This window comes from Myxine glutinosa, chromosome 7 (assembly GCF_964187855.1).
Source record: "Myxine glutinosa chromosome 7, kmMyxGlut1.1, whole genome shotgun sequence".
NCBI lineage: Eukaryota > Metazoa > Chordata > Myxini > Myxiniformes > Myxinidae > Myxine > Myxine glutinosa.
Window position 1 is genome coordinate 143,061,293 of NC_136267.1, and position 23,807 is coordinate 143,085,099.

A 23,807-nucleotide genomic window follows, 5' to 3' on the forward strand; every position below is an offset into this window, starting at 1 on the left:
TGATTTTGAGCTTCATGGATAGATTGTAAATGGGGACACATTTTCTTTATTTACACTCTATCCGTGAATGTTGAAGGTCAATGTCATTTTGTGGTCTGAACAAAATATGCCATCATTGGATTAGGCCACGGGTAAGTCGCAGGCGATCACCAAGGGTAAGCTGGGGGAGGCTTATTGCTGTCGATCCCTTTGTGATCACAGATATCTAGTTGATTGTTTGATTTTTTTTTTAACATTTGATTTTGTTGTTTTCACCAGCACTTTATATTGCACTAAAGTGCTGTGATTCCAAAACCTACCAGCTGTTTGAATTCAAATATTTGTTCTTTTTATCAAGTACATTTGGTGGATGCTACATGGATTTGAGTCCTTTACCTACACGGGGCAGGCCTTGCAAGTGTAGAGGAGGTGAAGGGGTTGCCCCAGTGGTATGACTAACCTAAATGGTGAGGGAAGATGATGGTTCTCACACATTCATTAGGCTAAGCACCACTTTGTGTTCCAGCCGGTGTATTGTAAGATTTCACTCCCGTAATGTTGTGCGTTTGTGTGCATTGTTGATGAATTGCACTGGGTACAGCTACTTGATCCATAGTGTGCTCCATTCCCAAGTTTTCAGAATTTTGTGTTCCCTGAGGATTATCATCAAAGATGATGATTTGTTAATGCAGGAAAACAACCTCCCTCCAGGTCTTCAAGTCAGCTGTTCCCTACCAACTCAGAGATCATCCCCCTATCCAAAACCATGATCTTTTCTACCCTCGTTAACTCCATGCCAAGCCCATCTTTTTCCAACTTTCCTGTCTTCCTTACTGAGAATTTGCAGCTGTATCCATCTAGTCCACCTCACCTCCCCAGCCCTGTGTCCTCCCTTAGCCCTTTTCCTTCCCTATATCCCTTATTTATCCAAGTCTTCCTCTATTTTGTCCCTTAACCCTGCTCTTGGTGTGTTTTCCCTTCTGTTTCTCCTGTTCTTTTGTTCTGTTACATCCTGATCAATCCTGTGTCCTAGCCCCTCCATGAACCTCGACTATGTATACAAAAAATATATAATAAAAAATGGTGAAAGTTGTAAAAGTATTGTGGTAGGAAAACGAAACTTTTTCTTTCTTTTTTTATTAAAACAACAGGCAGAGGAATAGCAGTTTTGACATTTTGTTGATTGACTTTAAATGTCAGTTTCCAATGAGGGTGATGGTGAATTAGAGCAAGCATGCCCTGCATCTGTGGCCGTGTCGCCTTCCAGCAAGCGATGGAGGTAATTGGTTTCGCGGCGAGCGAGATCCGGGAGAGCGTCGAGCTGGTGGCGTGCGTGCTCAAACTTGGCAACGTGGAGCTGTCAAAAGTACAGGAAGAAGAGAGCCAACAACAGAACTCAATGGGTCAGTCTGTTTACCTACACGGCATTATCGCACAGAAACTACGAGCAGTTAAAACAAATGAAATGGAGAGGAAGAATTTTCAAGAAATGAGAATGTACCTCGCTCAATAGTATCTGTGTATCATATATGTGGGTTTTAATTTGATCGATAGATGGGAAACACCACTCTTAGCTGCATCACTTTTCATAGTGATAATGAGCTGTACATTCTAAATGATTAAATAGGGCAAAGGAGGGGGGGGGGGGGGGGGTTCATGGAAAATTAATTTTACTACAAGAGTGAGGTTCATGGAGTCAAGAGCAAGGGTCAATTGACATTTTGGGTAGTGGGGCAGCGATTGGGCACAACTGGTAATGTTGTGGAATGTGATAAATGAATTGGAAAAGAGAGAAGAATAAGAAGAGTTGAGTTAGTAAGGGTTAATATAGGTCATGGGTTAGGGTGGGAGTGGCATGAGGTGGTGCACTGCCTGATTAAACCCCTAGATGGAAAAATTTGCCAAAATGTTCTATGAAAGGTGGTTCCATGGATACGAGAAGTGAGGGAGGAATAAAGGAATTGAGGTGTGCAGTCACCCTGGGTTTTGGAAGTTTAACTAGGAGAGGGTTACTGGAAAAACACATGCATCCCAGAGTTGCTTGAGGAGGGGGGTGTTCTTAGTGGGAAGGTTGGAGTTAGAGGACCGAGAGAGCGGAGGGAGCAATGTTGGAGAATAGATGGTAGAAAACAATTAGATATTGTCATATAATTTTTTTCTAGAAGTGATAACAAATTAGTTTTCCTGTCCTCTTCCTTCTGTTATTAGCCTCTCCCCTGCACGGCAGGAGACGGGGTTTTGTAATCACGTGTGCACGTGTGTACGTGTGTACACGTGGACCTGTCCGGGCAGTAACCTTTTTTTACCATTTGTGTTTTGTCATCAAATTTTCCCCAAAGCTTTATTATGATAATACAGAGAAGGCAAATTAATAATTTTTGCAAATGTTCAAAAGGGTAAAGATTAAAGCCACCTAAAATCATCAATTTTCATTCAATTTACCTCAAATTTTAAGAATTTGCATGTTGGGTCACTGAATTGGTTCACCGATCAAAAGCTAGAAGCTGCTTTTTTTTTTTTAGATCAAAACGTCAAAGGTCAAGGTTGTGTAAAATCATCAATTTTCAACCGATTGACCTGAAATTTATATAATTTGCTTATTGGGTCACTGAATTGGTTCACGGGTCAAAAGGTAGGAGTTGATTGCTTTTTTTTAGATCAAAGGGTAAAAGGTCAGCGTTGCATAAAATCGTCAGTTTTCATCCAATTGACCTGAAATTTTAAGAGTTTGCGTATTGGGTCACAGAATTGGTTCACCAATCAAAATCTAGAAGCTGATTTTTTTTTTTTTTTTTTTTTTTTTTTTAGATCTAAAGCTCAAAGGTCAAGGCTGCATAAAATCATCAATTTTCATTTTGTATTTTTTAACTGTTTTCGTTATTTATAGCATATGGAAGAAGAAGATAAAGACGTTTGAATACAAACGGATGCAGACGGGCTTTGCATTTTCAGATGCTTTCTAGTTACCCTCGCCAGAGGAGAGGGTATTGCATTTGAGTCCGTTAGTTTGTCTGTCTGTCTCTTTGTTTGTACATCCATAATAAAAATGATTTTCTCTGCAACCCTTGGTCCGATTGACAGGAAATTTTCACCATAGGTGCAACTGTACCTGTATAATTTTTTATGATAATTATGACGTCATATGTCACGTGGTATGGCGCCATCTTGGAAAAACCGAAAAACTTTGCACCTCTATATCTCTGAAAGCGCTGCATAGAAAAAATTGAGACATGGCTAATTGTAAAGAACTCCCCATTGGGAATAACATATGTTAATGATGATGTCATAGGTGCCTCCATTATGACGTCATAATTCGACGAGTACAAAACTTCATCTGATGAAGATGAAATTTTTTGAGCATCTAGGGATAAATTGGTGGAGAAAAAAAATGATTACGTCATTGGTCATGTGGTTCGGCCGCCATATTTGTTTTAACACAAAAGTCTTAAAAACCACTAAAAACACGTCCTGGTGAGGGTCTGAAATCTCTGATTGCTCTTTCTAGTTATGGAACTGTAATGGGTCAGAATAAACATGATATTTTGTCAGCCTTTTATAAGATACAAAACCTGGTACAAATTAAGCTTTCCGAATAAACAAAATGAGAAAGGAGCACGTGCTTTAATGTTAAACAATATTTGTCAGGTTTTAGGGCACTTTGCGTGTTGCTTATTATTAACAGGTGTAGGCATGCTTTTCTTATCAGAGCTGCTGGAAGTTTCTGATCTCATGGGCCTGGAAGACATGGTGTTGGTGAAAGCTCTGACGACTCGCACGGTCGAGGCTCGTGGAGATCGTGTCTCTACAACGCTCAACATAGCGCAGGTGAATGGTACTCGGTAGAGCGCATACCTCCGCCAGGCTGAACAGTATGTTTTGTATCCCACTGATATGCTGGATATTCATCCAGACCTTAACAAAAATAGAATTGGCTTGTTCTTGTCACCTCCCTAACTAATCCACCAAGTTTTGTCATAATCCGCCCACAACGTTTTTTTGACATATCATGCTATTTAACGTTTTTGTCCCCATCTCTCATTGGTGAAGAATCACTTACAAAAAAAGTTATCGGATATCCTTCCTGATCCAGTTCTTCATGAATATCGAAATAATTTTTCCTTGTCACACACCTAACCTGCCCACCAAGTTTCATCTGAATCCATCCATAATGTTTTGAAACATTGTACTATATATCTTGTATCTGGTCCCAAATCCGGATCTGAATCTGTCCGCAACTTTTGGAGATAACCTGCTCACAGACAAATAAACAGACAAACAGACAGAGGTGAAAACATAACCTCCATCCACCTTCGGTGCCTTAGGTAATGAAAGGTGCTCTTCCTGATATCTTAGTCCATGAGTTGATCGAGTCTTTATCTGACTTTCATTCTAGATAGAATATAATAATAATACAGATTGTCATCCTTGAGCATCACAACTACCGGTGTTGATTCGAGGAGTGTACTTTCCTTCTAAAGGGACTATTAAACTGATTTTCCCTTCTGCTAGCACTCACCTGTAGATGTTGAAAACCCCACAGTGTTTTTCGAAAACAAGTGAATCCTCTTGGATTGCGCTGAGGTTCGGGCATGGAATTTCTAGGAGGAAGTATAATTTGTATGCAATGAAAGTACATGTAATATGGGATCGAGTAAGCTTCACCAGTGCGCGTGCGCGAATTTACGTCACGTCGGCAGCGAGAAGGCGTTCCCCAACACGAACAAATCAGGAACTGCCACGCCCACTTATATGATCTCCGAATTCCTGTGACAGGAATTAGCGTTACACTGGCTGGAAGACAATCGCTAAAGGCGCTTCCTCAGCGCCAATCACCAGTGCGCGTGCGCGAATTTACGTCACGTCGGCAGCGAGAAGGCGTTCCCCAACACGAACCAATCAGGAACTGCCACGCCCACTTATATGATCTCCGAATTGCTATGACAGGAATTAGCGTTACACTGGCTGGAAGACAATCGCTAAAGGCGCTTCCTCAGCGCCAATAATTCACCATCTTGTTCCGGTACCCTGGGAAAATCCAAAACTCTTCCCCTGGCTACCTGCCAAGGAAAAGGTAAACCGCCCAGTGTATGCATTGACATGAGATGCTTTCAGCAGCAATTCATCTCCACTGAGATATAAATAGGTCCCTTGGATCAGGTCACATCATAGGATGATTTTCCATGACTATTGGTTTACCTCATTGTTTACGTTAATGCGCTCATGTTCAGATGTTATATGAGCTAAATGGAAATGAAAACCACATGATACATCATACTGATGAATTTTTCTGCCATGTCACACAGGCGTGCTACGCGCGAGATGCTCTCTGCAAAAACCTGTACTGCCGCCTGTTCTCTTGGCTAGTCCACAGGATAAACAAAAGCATCAAGGTACCGTGTGTGCGAAGCAAACAAGCTGGCAGTCACGTGAATGAATGGGAAGGGAATCTTCATTTTATATACTCGGTCTCATTCGGGTCTATCAGTATATTATGGGATGTATGCAAAAAACGGCAGAAATGCTTTTGATTATTTGCACTTTGCTGTTTTCCTTATGTGCCTCCCTCCCCCTTTTCTTACTTCGACCCTCTCCCTCCTCCTTTTCTCCCATCTACTTTTCCTTCATTTTTCACACATAACTGTCATGAATCGCTCTTCCCTCTCCCTTGGGTACGTACGTGCTGCTTCCTTGCTTGATGCTCAGCATTTTAAAAGAATAGAGCATGGACAAACAGCCATAGGTTGGCAACCATACTGCAGGATTGATTGACCTAATGGCTTCTTCCCTCATTTGAGTTCCTTATAAGGGAACAAATATAACTTTTATTCGGTGTTGGTCCAATATATAGATTATTTAAACTGCTAATATACTGTATACTGATTCGCAATGGAGTATTACAAGTCAACTCAAACTTGTTTTTTATTTTTACCAGGTACATGGTGAGTCCAGAAGAAAGGTCATGGGAGTGCTGGACATTTACGGATTTGAAATATTTGAGGTAAGATTAAGTCAGCATGCCAAAACTTAATGGAGATGATATTTCCACTGTTGAACTGTTTCTAAACTGGGGGGGTATTGCCTGTGGATTTTACTTTTTGCTTAAATAAATTATAAGGCTTGTATAAATGAAAAATGAAAAATGTATTCAAAGAGCACTCAAAATAAGAAAAACCCACTATTTAATATACTTGTGTTCAAATTCGCAAAGTTGTATTGGAGATTCACTCGAATAGAGGATGAGTGTTTCTTTTATTAGTCCCCTACCCGGAGGTGACTATAAGTTTGCCCTCGGTCTGTCTGTCCGTCTGTCTGTCTCTCAGTCCCACCTGTAGTTTTCTGCACTTTCTTTCAATACCCTTTAGCATATTGAACTGAAACTTGGTACGTGGCTTTATTATGATAAGTGACAGAACAAGTTCGAGTTTCATGGCGTCTCATCAATTTTTCAAAATGTTGAATTAAAAAAAAACAAAAAACGTTCATTGCCTCCAGTAAGGGAATGTATTGCAAAGCAATTCTCATTCTTGTTTAACTTATTACAGAATTTATTCATCTTGCCTTACCAAATACTATAAAATACTATACTATAATTCACCAAATGTCCGTCCGTCTGTCTGTCCGTTCGAAGGTACTGCAAAAACGGCTGAACCGATCGCAACGATATTTTGGGTGGGTATTCCTAGGACTCCCTTGAGTAAAATAGGCTATATTGTTTTTTTCCGATTTTTCCAAATTTTCCAATTTTCCAGTTTTTCCAAACACGATGGAATAATATTTACCGATATGAACAGTGATGTGGCTTTTGTTGAAATTCTACAAATACTGTTTCGATTTTGATGAAAATTACGAACCTACAGCGAATCCGGAAGTGGACAGATGACGGCAATGCGCGGGTTTGATAATATCCCAATACAACCATCATTCAATCGTAATGTTAAATCGTTAAACGTTAATCGTGTTAATCGTTTTGTTAAAGTATCAATTGATGATTGGAATTGAGTGAATACAATGACGATGTTGAATTCGTAATTGTGTTCACCCAACCATACGGAACTTCACATCAGGATTTAAATATTTGTTTATGTCACGAATGTTGTTAAAAGTTTATTTTTTATATAATGTTATTTAATTTGTGATTGGAGTTATGCTGTTTAGAATGAAAAAAGAGATATCAAGTTAAAGTGAATGACGGAATGCTGTGATGGTTTCTACTTTCTAAACGTGAATTCGCGGATCACCATATGCAGATTCGCCATTGACTGGGAATGGAACACACGTACCTGTTTGTTTGCGAACGGGTACGTTTTTCATGGAAGTCCTTCACGAACTTGCTGTCCATATCTGACGTGCGACTGAGTGTGCTACAGTAATGTGGAATTTATTGGTTTCATGCTTTAGCATTCGCCGTTTCTGCATTGTCTGTTTGCTTCTGGCCTCCCAGCACGGGTACCTCACTAGTAGCCATAAAATAAGAAACAATACAGTATACTGCAGTTGCCCTTTCTAGGACTGTATTTGTGTAAAATAAACATTAATTTTCATTGCTTGCATTTTCTAACAATAAGAAACATTTTTTGCCTACATTGGTCAGTCTCACGTGAGTATGGTTCATTGCATGGTGTGTGTGTGTGTATGTGTGTGTGTGTGTGTGTGTGTGTGTGTGTGTGTGTGTGTGTGTGTGTGTGTGTGTGTGTGTGTGTGTGTGTGTGTGTGTGTGTGTGTGTATGCGTGTGTGCGTGCGCCTTTTCCGTGACATTTGGCATGGAGTTTTCAGTTTCTTGTTGATAACATTTCAGCACATCTAGTTAAGCTCTTTCTGCAACACACATTTCTGCATGAATTATTAACACTTTGCACCTTGTTGAGCATGGTTATTGACCAGGTAAACCTATATTGTGAGAATAATGGTTTCACGTGGTCCTTTACAATTCGTTATTGCAGGCATCCTCGACAAATTCCAAACTTCCTGTCCTATTAAATGCACAGGGGCTGCTTCATCGGAGGGACTGCCGTGCCTCGGCGATGATGCACTCAGCAGGACAAACTCCTAATTTTAATAGCAGTACAATATGCATTCTCTAAAAACAACTTCCTCCTTGATTCTCATGCTTCTCAGGACCTTAAGGCCACATTTGATGCATAGTGTGAAGCACCGTTATTGATGCATCGGTCTTTGCTTGTAGAAACTTGCGACATCCTCACGAGTGCAGTTACATTTGACTGCCGATCATCGAGTGATCTTGTTTTCACGCAGGACAACAGTTTTGAACAGTTCATCATTAACTACTGCAATGAAAAACTTCAGCAAGTATTCATCGAGTTGACGCTGAAAGAGGAACAGGATGAGTACATCCGAGAGGTACGTTGATATGCTGTGTGCGGGTAGGGTAGAACTTCTTGGGGTCATTCTGAGTTTTGTTTTGCCATCACAAGGTTATTAAACTTGACTTGTAAAACTATTGAAACACAAGTTTGTGTTCATAGTCTATTAAAAACAACTGGAAACTAGAATGGCACTCTTTGATGTCACGAAATCGACCAATATGCCTTCACCCACATTATTACATCATTATACATACTTGTACCAAGTTTGATTTGAATCCCTCCAGCTGTTCTCACATATCACATTTTACTTGACATGACCTCTAATATTTGACCTTTGATGCCAATATCGAATCAGTTCATCTTTCCATCATAATGTATACTTGCACCAAGTTTGGTCAAATTCCCATCACTGGTTCACAAGTTAGTGCAGTAACAGAATTTTTACCAAACTGGGCTTCTGACCTTTGACCTCTCATCCCCATAAACTAATCCATTTATCTTTACATTATACATACTTTTACCAAGTTTGACTTAGTTCCCTTCAGCAGTTCTTAAGTTATCGCAGTAACAACAGCTGTTCGTGGTAACAACAGCTTGTTTTAAACAGCTGTTCACCACCATCTCTTATCTTCCCCCATCCAAAACCTTGATCTTTTCTACCCCCGCTAATTCACCCCAGATGCACTTTTTTTTAATACCGACTTGTTTCCTGGAAGTCCGAGCAGTGTCCATGTTTTTTTTTTGTTTTTTGTTTTTACCTCTCCCACCTACCCCCACCCCCCCTTTCCCATGTCTCCTCCCCCCAACACCTCTCCCTCCCACAGATCTCCCGATGTCCCTGCTCTCCATCTTGTCTCCCACTCCCTTTATTATATGTTTTATGTTTTATGTGTCAGTTTGTCTTTTTGTGAACAATGTTAGCTCTTACATGGGCCTCGATCTTGTATACAAAAAAAAAACAAGAACCCCCCCCCCCCCAAAAAAAAACAACCTATGACCATTGACCTTTGACCTCTTGATGCCGAAATCTAATAAGTTCATTTTTTCATCATAATATATACGTACTTATACCAAGTTTGGTCAAAATCCCATCACTGTTTCACAAGAGAGATCAGTAACAGAATTTTTTTTACCAAATGGGACCTCTGCCATACCTTTGACCTCTTGACCCCATTATCAGATGCGTTTATATTTACATCATACTACATACTTGATTGATGTGAGTTTGATTTAAATCCCTTCAGCCGTTCTCAAGTTAATGCGGTAACGAAAACCTATCATGGACGGACGGACGGACGGACGGACAACCGGAAAACATAATACCTCCAGCAACTTTATCAACAGAGGCATAAAAATGTTTATAGCATTTAATGATATTTGAGTAACTCTCGGAAGGTTAGATGACAAGACCATGAGAGAAGCACTTTAACTTATGGGGTGTCTCGATCTTGTTGATATGCATGGATTTTCAGAGAAAGAACGCACATGAAAACCACCGCAAACAATGTTCAGAATCTTTAATATTACACACACCTGAAAACTGTCCACTGACGGGTTTGATACCTTATGACAGGAAAAAACAGGTGTGCATAAAAACATAATGTGTTCAGTCTTTATGCAGAGCAGCACGTTCACCTTTGAGGTGTCTAGTTTGGGTTCAATGCCCATTTGGGTCAGATCGATCTCAGAGTATGCTCTCCTTTGGATAGGGAATTAAAGTCAGCTGTCCCATCTGTATTTACGTTGTGGATGTTGAGGGATCCCTCGGCATCTTTTGGCAAAGTCAAATTCGTGCTGTTTTTCTAGTTAAATTGCCTGCTTTGTGTTACCTGCACATTGTGGAAAGGTGCAGTGTGGAGATAGCCCAGGCATGATGGGCCAAATGATCTTCGCTTGTCTCTTAGTTACCCAATGTGATTGTAATTGAGGTGGCTCTGAAAGACTCGTGCTTTGCAATCAAAGAACGTACAGCCGAATTGGCAATACCCAGGTAGACAAGGCGTCGTATCGATACGATAAAGAATGGAATATCGATGGCAAAGTGGATTGACAAATCATCAGCGCTGTGTATCAATACCAATATTAATGTGTCTGTTGGGAGGGCGTCATCAATGTTGAAAGCATTATTGCTGTTGAGGACAAATGATGTCATAATTAAGATCCAGAATTGAAATCCAGTTCAGTTGCGTCGGATGAGCTGTCTTGGTATCGAAAGAGAATTCATTCCGGAAGTAATCGATGAAGGCCTTTTTCGGGCATCTTGTTGGAATTTTACTGACATGTATGTAACGTTCCGTAGCTTTTTGACCTCTTTCGATACAAAGTTACATGTATGTAACGTTACATGTTTTTGACCGTTACATGTATGTAACGTTCCGTAGCTCATTCCTGCCCATTTGCATGCAGAATGCGAAGAAATTGTTTTGTTTCCAAGCCTAACTAGCACTTTGTTGATAACGATTTATTCATTCGATATTCGATATTCATGCCAGCAGTGGCTTCCTAAAGCATTGACACTTATTTGATAAGGGTAAAGTCATCGTGCTTTGGCTTGTTTGTGCCTTCATGTAATATCATCCTCTATGAATACATTAAGCGCTTTAAGGGAATAATTATTTATTCACAAGTATTTACAGCCTGTGGTGAATTCAGAGCCGGTTATCTTATGCACTCGATTCACTGCAAGTTCGACGGAGTGGTGTAAAGGTAGCGCACTTACCTTTGAGAAGTCTTGTCTGGGTTTGACTCTGAACAGACAAGAAACTGCCGGGTTGGTGCTTACGCAGTGTAACATCACTTACAAAGTGTAACATCACTTACGAAGTGTAACATCACTTACGAAGTGTAACATCACTTACGAAGTGTAACATCACTTACGCAGTGTAACATCACTTACGCAGTGTAACATCACTTACAAAGTGTAACATCACTTACGCAGTGTAACATCACTTACGCAGTGTAACATCACTTACGAAGTGTAACATCACTTACGCAGTGTAACATCACTTACAAAGTGTAACATCACTTACAAAGTGTAACATCACTTACAAAGTGTAACATCACTTACAAAGTGTAACATCACTTACGCAGTGTAACATCACTTACGCAGTGTAACATCACTTACGAAGTGTAACATCACTTACGCAGTGTAACATCACTTACAAAGTGTAACATCACTTACAAAGTGTAACATCACTTACGCGGTGTAACATCACTTACGCAGTGTAACATCACTTACGAAGTGTAACATCACTTACGCAGTGTAACATCACTTACGCAGTGTAACATCACTTACAAAGTGTAACATCACTTACGAAGTGTAGCATCACTTACGCAGTGTAACATCACTTACGAAGTGTAACATCACTTACAAAGTGTAACATCACTTACGCAGTGTAACATCACTTACGCAGTGTAACATCACTTACGCAGTGTAACATCACTTACAAAGTGTAACATCACTTACGCAGTGTAACATCACTTACGCAGTGTAACATCACTTACGAAGTGTAACATCACTTACGAAGTGTAACATCACTTACGAAGTGTAACATCTCTGCGCCGTCCCTCGGTTGGACATTTAGCCCAAGTGTCTTGTCTGCTAGCATTTCCTGGTGGACCTTAAATATCCCACTATACTTTTACCCTGCGCTTGTGAAGCGAAAATCAGGGTAAGCTATCGGGTGCGTGCATACGTGTGGCGTACGTGCTTATGTGCGTACGTGCGTGTTTGCATTTTTAAAATTCATTTTCTTGGCAAGCGTTGCCCCGATTGACACAAAATTTTCACTGCAGGATCGCCTCCATCTGCAGAAAGGTTTATTCATAATTATGACGTCATATGTCACGTGATACAGACGCCAACTTGGAAAAACTTTGTTACCTCTATATCTCCAAACCCGCTCAATGGGAAAAAATTGAAACATGGCTCATTGTCAAATAGTCGCCATGGGGAATACGATATGTTAATGATGATGTCACCGGTGCCTTCATGATGACGTCATAATTAGATAAGTACAACGATTGATCCGATCAATATGAAAAAAAAATTGTCTACAACTGTTGGTCTGATGGATACGAAATTTCTAACATAGGAGCGCCTCTTGTAGAATTTTTAATGATAATTATGTTGTCATAGGTCACGTGGTACAGGCGCCATCTTGAAAAAAAAAAAGCATTGCACCACTATATCTCCGCAACCACTCCATGGAAAAAAAAATGAAACGTGGCTCATTGCAAAGAACTCCATATGGGGAATAAGTGTTGTTAATTATGACGTCATTGGTACGTTAATTATGACGTCATAATTCGACAAATACAACGTTTAGTACGATCAGTTTGAAATTTATCGAGTGTGACCTACACAACAATTATATTGGAGAATGTAAATTTATTATGTTATCGGTCTGGCAGCCATATTGAAACAAACAAAAAAACCCTTTAAAAACAGAAGAGTTGTCTCGCACCAAGGGGACTGTGCGGGGTAAGTATTCTATGAATACCATCTAGTTTGTGAAGCCTTGGTGAGTTATCGACAAATCCTGTTCCTGCCACCTCCATTCAAACATGAAGCCTGGCCAGCGGATTTGGGGAAGACAGGTCAATAACGTTTTCTCGGTCGACCCCGACAATAATGTGGCAACCATTGGGGGCTCTTAATACGCCAGAAGTCGTTGAGTGATTTAACAGTTATTTTCAGCCGAGATTCAAATTTGACACAGAGGTGTCGGTTGCAGATGGGGAATTGAACAAATCAAAACTGAAGCTCAGATGTTATGAGAGAAGCATTGCTTTGCAAAACCAACTAAACAAAGTTTTCTTTTGCAAAGCTAGATTTTAGATATTTAGCCAAACCTTGTAGCCAATTCGGTGCTCCAACAAGGAAATGTTTTCCCTGAAGAGCACAGCACATATCCTATGGTCTTTCAAAGTCTGGGCACGGGCGATACTCCAAATACGCACGTTGTAGTCCATGCCCACTTCGTTTTGCATTACAGCTTTGAGCGCCCCTTGCGATATGTTCCATTTGTTGATACTGGATACCACTTTACCGGTTTATCTTCTTCTTCATTCTGCATGACTGCTATCACAAAGTATGCCATTTTGGTCACAATAAGCTGCATTCCGCATCACCTCTTTCCCTTGGCTTAGCTCGCCTCTTGTCATCCCCACTTTGTTGTGTGCAGGTCATGTGATGCTTTCGTTTCAATTCCAACGTTTCAATTGCTTTGTTCATTGGGTAATTGTGTTGTACCTAGTCTGTTTTAAAAGGGAGTTATCAATCAACCTGTGCATTGGAACTTATCCGCCATTTTCTGCCTTCTGCACAAGGGTTTTGTAAGCAGGTTCGTTGTTTGAAATGGTATGCATCATGGTCCATTTATATTCCAGCCATGACCGTAGCGAAGAGCCAACAGCATTGAGCCACCATATTACCCCCTACCGTTAAAAACATCCAAGTGTCATTGTTGGTATTGGCTTTTAAATACCATAAGCATGGATATCAGATCACAGCTCGTTTTGACAATTAAATTATTTAGTAATCATTATCAGGCCCATACCCGTTTCACTGGAGGGGACGATAGGTTCACTCTCTGTCCATCTGCTGTCTGTCTGCCAATCTGTCCCACCTGTGGTTTTTCATACTTTTTTCCCATACCCATAACATATTCAACTGAAACTTGGTACATGGCTTTATTATAATTTTCAAAACAAGTTCGAGTTTCTGGGTGTTTCATTAATTTTTCGCAGTTATACCCTTTATGGACTTCGAAAATATCTCATCGGTAGGGTACATGCATTGCAAAGCAATTCTCGCTCTTGTTTTACTTTGCTATTCTTTTTATTCCACAACATTTTATTATTTTAGAATGATCAAATTGGCTCATCGAGGAGCTCGCACAAATAACATTCTATGAATACATTCGGAGCCATCAGTGTACTTGTACATGAATTACAAGGATATTAGTAGACAAGAGACAAACACATATATGGTATATGGGATTTGAACCCAGGTTCCCTGCATCATAAGTCTGAGGAGTCTGATGGGAAACACTAACAGGCCAAACAGTTTGATAATGTACATTGTACATGTTGCTACTTTAATATCTGGTGAAAAGGACATTATCCGAAAGCATAATACCTGCGTGATACCTTTGCAGGGCATTGAATGGATTCACATCGAGTACTTCAACAACGCGATCATCTGTGATCTGATTGAAAATGTAAGTTTGCACTGCTGCCCCTTGCTGCTGTTACTTTTGGGCAGGATGCGAAGACCACAACCGTCTGGCAAACATATGTTTCGTCTCTGATGGAGCGTATCTGCCTAAGGCACATTTATTTTATTGCAGACTAAATGCAAAACTCTGCACATTTGCCTTTTACAATCCACTCACCCATTGATATAAATAAATGAATAAATATTAGTTCCCTGACGAGGAACTTGAAGGTAGCAGAAGGCCATTTGGCCCATACAACTTGCACAATGGCTGCTTGTCCATGCTTTATCCTCAAATGCTGTGCGTCAAGCAACGAAGGAGCATGAACCATTTTAAAACTCGGTTTTATGACAGCTGGAGTTCGAACCACCAACCTCCCATGCTCAAAGTGGACGTTGACTTGAATAACATTTTCACTCTTTCATGACATCCTGGTGTTGGCTTAGCGGTTAGGGTGCCGGCTGGGGATCCTAGGATCCTGGGTTCGAATCCCGATCGATTGCTGAATTAACGCCAGGGGGGTTGACTCAGCCTGTCATCCTTCCGAGGTCGGCAAATTGAGTACCAGCTTGCTGGGGTGAATGATCACGGTGTGTACCCCGGTTTAGAATAGGTACACCGTATCCCTGCGCATCCAAGGGTTGGCGTCAGGAAGGGCATCCGGCCATAAAATCATTGCCTCAAACAGGGAACCATGATTGTCATGGGGCCCGCAAGGCTAACCCCCGCTCCAGCGGGGAAAATGGCCTTAAAACGATCATTCATTCATTCATTCATGACATCCACAATATTTTGCTTGTGGTTTTGCACTCGTGTTTCACTTTCATAATTCCACACTTTCACCATTCTCGGAAAGTTTCCAAACATTTACTGCACAAATTAACACAATTACAATAAAATGTTCAATGGGAATCTCATGAATTTTACAAAAGAATCATTTCATTTCCCCTTCGTCTGGAAGCACGTGGTTCCCATGAAACATAAAACAAACGTCATTTTAAATCACATGTTCATTACGTGTTCTTGCTTTCAGGCACCTTTTCTTATCTCTAATCTGATTGGTTGCCTAGCATAGCAACGGCTCCTAAGGATTTATTCAACCTTAAGGAAATCCTTACTTGAGGATTTCCTCAGGGTTGTTTGTACAGCAGTCCTTAAGGAAATCCTTCGCTAAGGATTCACAGCGTACCTTAAGGTGCCGGTAAATCTTTCCTTAAGGATAACAGAATTTTATGCAACCAGGCCATGGACATCTCTTTTTTTTTTGGTTCTGACACTTATGCAAGATTTCCCTCTGTTTAGACTCAGAAGGGCATCTTGGCCATGCTGGATGAGGAGTGCTTGCGGCCAGGTATTGTGTCGGATTCGACGTTTCTGCAGAAACTCAACAACGTGTGTGCGCAGCACAGCCATTTCCAGAGCAGACTGTGTACCAACTCCAAGTTCCTTAGTGACATGTCTCTGCCGCACGACTGCTTCCGGATCCAGCATTACGCTGGCAAGGTAATTTGTTTGCTATTATTCCTAAATGATCAGTTCTCTGCCTTTTCTCTCTTGGAATAGTGCATACATTTTTAGGAAACTACAAAATTGCATAAGGATTCGAAAATTCAGTGGAGAAAAGGTCCAGAGATTCGTCATTATGAAAGCGAATGATTTCATAAAAATTTAAAACTAATGGGGCGACAAAATTGTAATTCCGTTGTCTAATCTATCCATCCTTTGATCTCTGGCCAACAAGAGTTGCTGCATCATGGACCAGGCCATCATTTTGACGAGGGGCTAAGCTGTCTGCCTTGTCTGCAGTGATGTAAATTTTAAGCAAATAATCTATCTTTTGTTCGAGTTGACCTTTGAACTTGTATTATTGCCACATATATCCTGCAACTGCGTCAAGTATAGATTTAATTAAATGGATGGATTAAATTAACCAGGAGAGTGTATATGACAAGGGATGCACACAATGGCTTTTAACAGGTAATGATATTCATGGAAGAGCAAAAAAATACGAGGAACGAGGGATCAACAGACACAGAATGGGGTGAAGAGAAAACGGGAGGACAAGAACATGCATATGTGGAGAAATTGTGGGTAAAAGGTGGGAACGGGGTCTGGACCATTTGTGAAATCACTAGACTCGGCCCGATCACAGTCGACATTGCAAGGAGACGCTATTCCCTGTTTAGACACATCCGCCACTTACGTGAACATGTATTGGCTCATATCTCCCTGAAATTTGCTACAAATCTTTACCATAGTTACTGACCCGATCCCGCCTGGCGCCATTCCTTGAGGATGCCCAAGACTCTCTTGGTTACGCCAGTGTGCCAATGAGATTGGACTTAGCCCATGTGAATGTTGGCAGAAGGCGGAACCCAACAGTTATGGGGGTCGCTACGTCCCTTAGTCGGGCATGCGGATTAGCAGTAGTAGTAGTAATAGTAGATGTAAGACTGATGTAAATCATGTAAGTAGATAAGTAGATGTAATATATGTAATATGTAATAGTAGATGTAAGTCACGTAAGATGACTGATCGAAAGCAATTCCTCCCTCAACCACTTAACTCGCCCTTCTGATTTTATGATTAGGTTGTGCTGCCAAGTAACTTCATTCAGATTTAAATGATTAATGGTTCAAACTCCCCGCCCCCATCCCGTCCCACACCCTTCCATCCTCCCCTCATCCCTTGCATTCTCCCAGCCTCCTCCCCTGTCCTTCACTATCTGTACCTCAAATATCCGAGGCCTTTGCTCCAACCTGACATCTATCAATCCAGGCTACTGCTGATAAACCGAATATCTGTGTAACACAATCCTTCGTCCTAGGCCTGAATGTTGCACTTTTAATCAAGAGCTCCATTTCTTACTGTCCATGTACTGATCTTGCTGCTCCCAACTTCCAAGAGTACCTTTGGTTGCGACTTCCCCTCCACTCCCAACTCATGTTTGGCTGTGTGTTGTACCGTCCTCCAAACAGTGACGATGCCATCTACAGCTCTGTCTCTCTGACGTCATGGATCAACTTTTAACCTCTCCTCCCAACTCTCTGGTGTTGAGCCTGGTGTTGGCTTAGCGGTTAGGGTGCCGGCTTGGGATCTTAGGATCCTGAGCTCGAATCCTGGTCGATCGCTGAATCAACGCCAGGGTGGTTGACTCAGTCTGTCATCCTTCCAAGGTCGGCAAATTGAGTACCAGCTTGCTGGGATGAATGATCCCGGTGTGTACCCCGGTTTAGAATAGGTACACCGTATCCCTGCGCATCGTAAGAGGCGACGAAGGGTTGGCGTCAGGAAGGGCATCCGGCCATAAAAACATTGCCTCAAACAGGGAACCATGATTGTCATGGGGCCCGCAAGGCTAACCCCTGCTCCAGCGGGGAAAAATGGCCTTAAAACGATCATTCATTCATTCATTCATTCATCTATCTATAATGCCAGTAATCTCTGTGTGTCTGTCTGTGACCGCTGTTTCTCGACAACCACGGGTCCGATATACTTGAAACTTGCCAGGTATATTGCTGGGGACCCGAGGATGTGCCTTTTCAAGGTTTCATATTAATCGGACAAGTAGTTAGCGAGCTATGTCCAAAAAACGATTCAACCAATCAGAGAGCAGCGAGCTATCACGTGTGCCGAACGTGGCGAACAGACTCTGCCTCGGACGGCACATTTGAGAGCGTATTCATTTATTTCACGTTGGCAAACTATGTTGGCGTTAAACTATGTTTGAAAACTAATTAAAACTAATTTGCGATTCTTTCGCTTTCCTGCGCGTTTGTGCACGCTATGGCGATTTCTTTACCAAACTCCGCAAGCCGTTCGCTTTGGACCAAACCATTTCATGTAAATAGAGGGGGGGGATTGTCACCGTACTCGCAAGCCGTTCGCTTTGGACCAAACCATTTCATGTAAATAGATGGGGGGGGGATTGTCACCGTACTCGCAAGCCGTTCGCTTTGGACCAAACCATTTCATGTAAATAGAGGGGGGGGGGGGGGATTGTCACCGTACTCGCAAGCCGTTCGCTTTGGCTTTGCGAATGGACCAAACCATTTCATGTAAATAGAGGGGGGGGATATAATTTTAGATATATATATAGTACGGGCATGCCCTAGTTAGTACTAATAGTAGTAGTACACACCATGTGCCTAAATGCTCTGGCGTCTGTCAGAAACAACCATATATTCGTCTGTTTTAATACAGGACAGTATTCTGCTTCTGTGTGATACTTCTCAGCAGGAGACCAGTAATTGTCTCTCCTATGTGATAAGAGTGTGATTTGCCACTCAAGGTTAGGCCCAAAGATGAACAACACCATTCTACCAGGAGAATAGAGACACAAACTACTACTACTACTATTACTGCTACTACTACTACTACTACTACTACTACGACGAGTACTACTACTACGTCTACTACTACTACTACTACTAATCCGTACTAGCGGTAACCCGTGAAAATCACGGGCATAAATAGTGTTTATGTTCATACAAACTAACTTGCCCTTCCTCTTCCTTTCCGCTTCCTTTCAAAATAATTGTGTCACTTGGCACCAACATTCATTCTGGCGGATCTCCTGAATATCGCTTTGTATTCAACTGCAGTATACCTGGTGTTGGGCTAGCGGCTAGGGTGCCAGCTTAGGATCCTAGGATCCTGGGTTCAAATCCCGGTCGATCGCTGACTTAACGCCAGGGGGGTTGACTCAGCCTGTCATCCTTCCGAGGTCGGCTAATTGAGTACCAGTTCACTGGTAATTCCCTGTTTGTCGTAAAAGGCGACAAACAGGGTTGGCGGCAGGAAGGGCATCCGGCCGTAAAACATTGCTTCAAAAAGGGGACCGAAAAACAACAACAACCACGGTCCCCGAAAAGGCCAACCCCCGCTTGCGGGGAAAAAATGGCCTCTAAAGGTGTTTTTTTAATTTATTCAACTGCAGTATTGTCTCTTATAGTGTGGTTACTGGTAAGTATCCCCTTTACATTTCTGATCGCATTTATATCCAGTTGAAGGGATTAGCGGCTCCCATGGGGGTTGACCCTTTTTGCACTTTGTTCCCTTGACACAAAGGAACACAAATGGAGACATACCAGCATTTGGATATTTTCCATTTTATACCAATCTTGATCTTTAGTAGTTTCCTGGCTGTTTAATAACAAACCCCAAAGTCCCAGCATCTATAACTTTACTTTTCAGCAGCAAAACTTGTGATATATATATGCACAATTCTACAGAGTCATGAAGCACAGCTTTCCATTTGTGATAACTGTGCGCATGGTCACGTGATTTACGTTTCCATGAAAATTATCAGAATAAACTGGAAAAGGGCGCATGCTAGGTTGCCGGATAGTCGAGAAACAGTCCTATTGTTCAATTTCAGACCATTGTGTCTCAGACAATGGATTTCACCAATAGCAGAATATGGTTTAAGCTGTTACTAGGGCACAGGAATGCATTACAGGATATTAAATGGCCACATATCATGGCTGGATATAAGTTATCAAAATAATATGACATGTCCAATGACCTTTGGTAGAGAACAGTCAAACGTCGATTTCAAGTATTTCAAAATGCAGGAGAATTCCGAGTGGCTTGTATTGCCATATTTGAAGTGCAGCTCAGAAGGCAGAGATCAAGTTGACAATTAGGTATTTGTCATTGGTGTTACCTTGCTCTGGTATAATGGGACTCGGCCTTGGCGTGGTTGTTCACGAGAATAAAATGATAAGAGAGCAATGCAGTCTCACACTTGTCGCCAAATCCACATGGTTCCCAACCACATTTCCCGATACCGATCATTACAGGAGGAAAAGTCACAGGCAGCATGGAAGCCTGATAACAAATTCCCAACCGATTACCATCTCTGTTGCTTTGCAGACAGAACAACGTGAAGTGAACATAAAGGAAAGTAAAAAGTTTGAATCTGCCTCATGCAATTCCTTTGTTAACGGAAGATGTGATCCACCCGATGATATTCTTACTACGTATTTGTAACTACGGTCACCGGTTCTTAAATTACAAATTGCACTCAATAGTGGATTGGAGGTCCACTGGCCTGAATGATCACATGGTGTCGACAAGATGACAAATTACATCTTGTAGCATTCTGTCATTCATCTTAGCCTAGAGGTACGCATACTCACCTTTGAGCCGTCAAGCCTGGGTTAGAATCCCGACCCAGCAGAGCGAGGGCGTTAAATTGGGTGTCCCGTCTGCCAGCCTTTGTTGGTGGATGTTAGATATGTCTTTCGCGAAGAGTGGATGAGGTATCACGGACACTGGCTAAAATACATATTCCTGCACACTCAGTCGTGTATCCTGCGTCATCGTGGCAACCCGTCTGCGATTGAAACCAGAGCCAAGAAATTGCTTTAGTAGAACTAACACTCTGTATAGAGAATGGCACATGGGGATACTGATTTGCCATTCTTCTGGGAGACCCAGTAGAGTTATGTTGGAGAGGATGGAACATATGAATGTGGCCCAATGCACCACACCTGTGGAAATCCGAATACGATCTTGACAATAAAGCCCATATTCAGATTGGAAGGCCAAACAGGCCAACAGCTGGGATACCATGTTGAATTGTCCACCATGTCATAATGCCCTTGCAATGCATGTAAGGACACGTCAATGTCTCTTGATGTCCTTGTCATTAATGCAAATTGTGTCCACGCTTTTTCATGAGCCTTACATCATCGTTTCAAAAATGATTCCAAGGTTGGCTGTTTTTCTGTTCATCTGGACCTGCCAGCTTGCATTAGGTCAAGGATATCCAGTTAAGTGCCTTCCCACAGTGGTCTAATCTACACTATATGCTCTCTTCAGCTGTCACTACGTTCTTGTGTTTGTCGAGGTTACCTATCTCTACAACTTTTGTGTTAAGAGTGGCAAGGTTTGCTTCTCTGTTCTCCTTCTCTGTTCTCATTCGTTTATTCATTCTTATTCGTTCGTTCGTTCTTCGACCACGTGTTTCTCCCCCATTTCCCCAGATAGTTTTCACTCATTAACCTTCAATGTTTACACTTTCCCCTCAAGTTATGTATTCCGTCATATTTTATAACACCTTTTTCTTCTTCTTCTTTAAAAGGCTGCTTTCGACTTGCTCACCAAATCAATTCATCCCAAAAAAAATATCCATCTCCTATAGTGCCTTTTTTCTACATTCCCTAAACTCTCCTGCACTCCATCCTCCATCCAGCGTCCTTAAACGTATTTTTAACTCGAAGGTCACAAGAAACTCATTTTGCAATAAATGTTCGTTTCCCATAAATCGTACACTTTCAAAAATCCAATCTCACCCCTCCCCTCCAAATCTTCCCCATAACCCCTCCCCTCCAAATCTTCCCCATCACCCCTCCCCTCCAAATCTTCCCCATCACCCATCCCTTTCAAATCTCCCCCCTTGCCCCCTCCCTCCTAAACTACCCCCTCACCCCTCCCCGCCAAGACGCCCCCTCGCCCCTCCCCTCCTAGACTCCTGCCTCACCCCTCCCCTCCAAATCTCCCCCATATCCCATCCCTTTCAAATCCCTCCCCTTGTCCCTTCCCTCCCAAACTCCCCCCTCACCCCTCCCCTTCAAATCTCCCCACCCTCATTGCTTCTCAATTTCCCCCCTCTCACTCCCCCTCCTCAAAGCGTCCTCCCCGCTTCTTCCCCCTTCAACCTCTCACCTCCATCTCCCCCAACCTTCTGCCTCGCTCTTCCCCCTCCTCAAATAACACCTCATTGTGGCTCACCCAATCACCATCAAACCTTTTGTCCGCCCCATCCTTCCCTTTCTCCGAGCTATTCTGAAATCTCTGACACACCTTCAACAGCTCTCCCTACCTCTTCCACCTCTTCCACATCTTACCCTACCCCTCCTCCCCCCTGTTCTGTATCTGATGCTCCCCCTTCCTCTTCATTAACGGTATGGACCTCAAACATCCGGGGCCTTCGTTCAAACTTAACTGATCTCTCCATACAGGTTGCTTCTGTCAAACCAGACGTGATCTGCTTAACAGAAACTTTCCTCCTTTATGATGTCTCTGATTCCATAGTATCTCTCCCGGGCTACTCCCTCCTCCGGTATGATAGACCTGAGCCTCGTCCTGGAGGCGGGGTTGCTATCTTTATCAAAAACTCTCTTCCTCACTCGCCCTGCACTGCACTCTCTCCACCTCACCCCCAGGAATACCTCTGGCTACGGCTTCCCCTTCGCTCCCACCTCTTGTTCATATGTGTGTTGTACCGTCCACCAAACAGTGATGACTCCATCTACATCTCGCTGTCTGATGATATGGACCAACTTCTATCTACTCATCCCAACTCTCTCTTCCTCATATGTGGTGATTTCAACTGTCATCATGCCAGTTGGCTGGGTGTGGGTACCTCTCTCACCAGCCATGGCTCCTCAGCAAAGGACTTCTGCGACTCACTGGGACTGACACAATCTGTCAATTTCCCGACCCGGATCTCAGTCAACGGAACATCTTCTCTTCTGGACTTGGTTATGACTAACTTCCCTGAAAATGTCTGCTGCTCTTCTTCTGCTCCGATCGGATCATCTGATCATGTCCTTGTTAAAGTGGACATCTCTCTGACCATCCTCAGGGAGCCTGCTCAGCGTCGACGAGTCTGGCATTTCACTCAGGCCAACTGGCACGGTCTTCAAGCAGCCATCAATCATCTGGACTGGTCTCCCATCTCTACCACCTCTGACATCAACTCATCCTGGGAATTCTTCCAAAGTAAATTGCTCTCTCTCATGCACAGATTTATCCCATCTCGTCTTCAGTTGTCATACCCTTCCTCCCGTCCATGGTACACGGAATCTTGTGGTGAGGCTGTTGCCCAGAAACAACTTGCCTTCGTCTCCTGGAAAGCAAATCCAACGGAAGGAAATCTCATTTCCTTTCACAAAGCCCGAAACAAGTGTGTGTCCACCCTCAGGAGAGCCAGGAAACAATATCTCTCCGTTCTCAAGACCGAACTCTCTTATCTGTCTCCCTCTTCCAAATCCTGGTGGTGTCTGGTCAAATCCGTTTCTGGTGTTTGTTCCCCCTCCATCCCCTCCCTTACCTCAAACGGCTACACAGCTGACTCCGCACGTGAAAAAGCTGAATGCCTCAACTCTGTGTTTGCCTCTAAATCTTGTGTCCCAAACCCATCCCTCTCTGTACCTACCATACCCAGTCGTACCCTGCTGCTCCTGGACTCCGTGTCCTTTCCTCCTGACAAGGTGGAAAAGTTTCTGTCAACCCTCGACTCTGATTCTGCAACTGGACCCGATGGCATCA

At 42.4% G+C, this 23,807-nt stretch overlaps 1 protein-coding gene across 5 annotated transcripts in view; it reads left to right on the top strand.

The window, feature by feature from the left end:
- The window catches only part of LOC137431711 (unconventional myosin-Ib), a 246,738-nt gene that overhangs the window by 65,924 nt on the left and 157,007 nt on the right, over nucleotides 1–23,807 (top strand). For all 5 annotated transcript variants that reach the window (XM_078782369.1, XM_068123339.2, XM_068123340.2 and 2 more), the window contains exons 10-16: nucleotides 1,247–1,382; nucleotides 3,686–3,804; nucleotides 5,283–5,369; nucleotides 5,912–5,977; nucleotides 8,234–8,338; nucleotides 14,466–14,528; nucleotides 15,828–16,028. In XM_078782369.1, coding sequence (XP_078638495.1) covers nucleotides 1,247–1,382; nucleotides 3,686–3,804; nucleotides 5,283–5,369; nucleotides 5,912–5,977; nucleotides 8,234–8,338; nucleotides 14,466–14,528; nucleotides 15,828–16,028 — 777 coding nt within the window. The remainder of the gene's footprint in view (nucleotides 1–1,246; nucleotides 1,383–3,685; nucleotides 3,805–5,282; nucleotides 5,370–5,911; nucleotides 5,978–8,233; nucleotides 8,339–14,465; nucleotides 14,529–15,827; nucleotides 16,029–23,807) is intronic.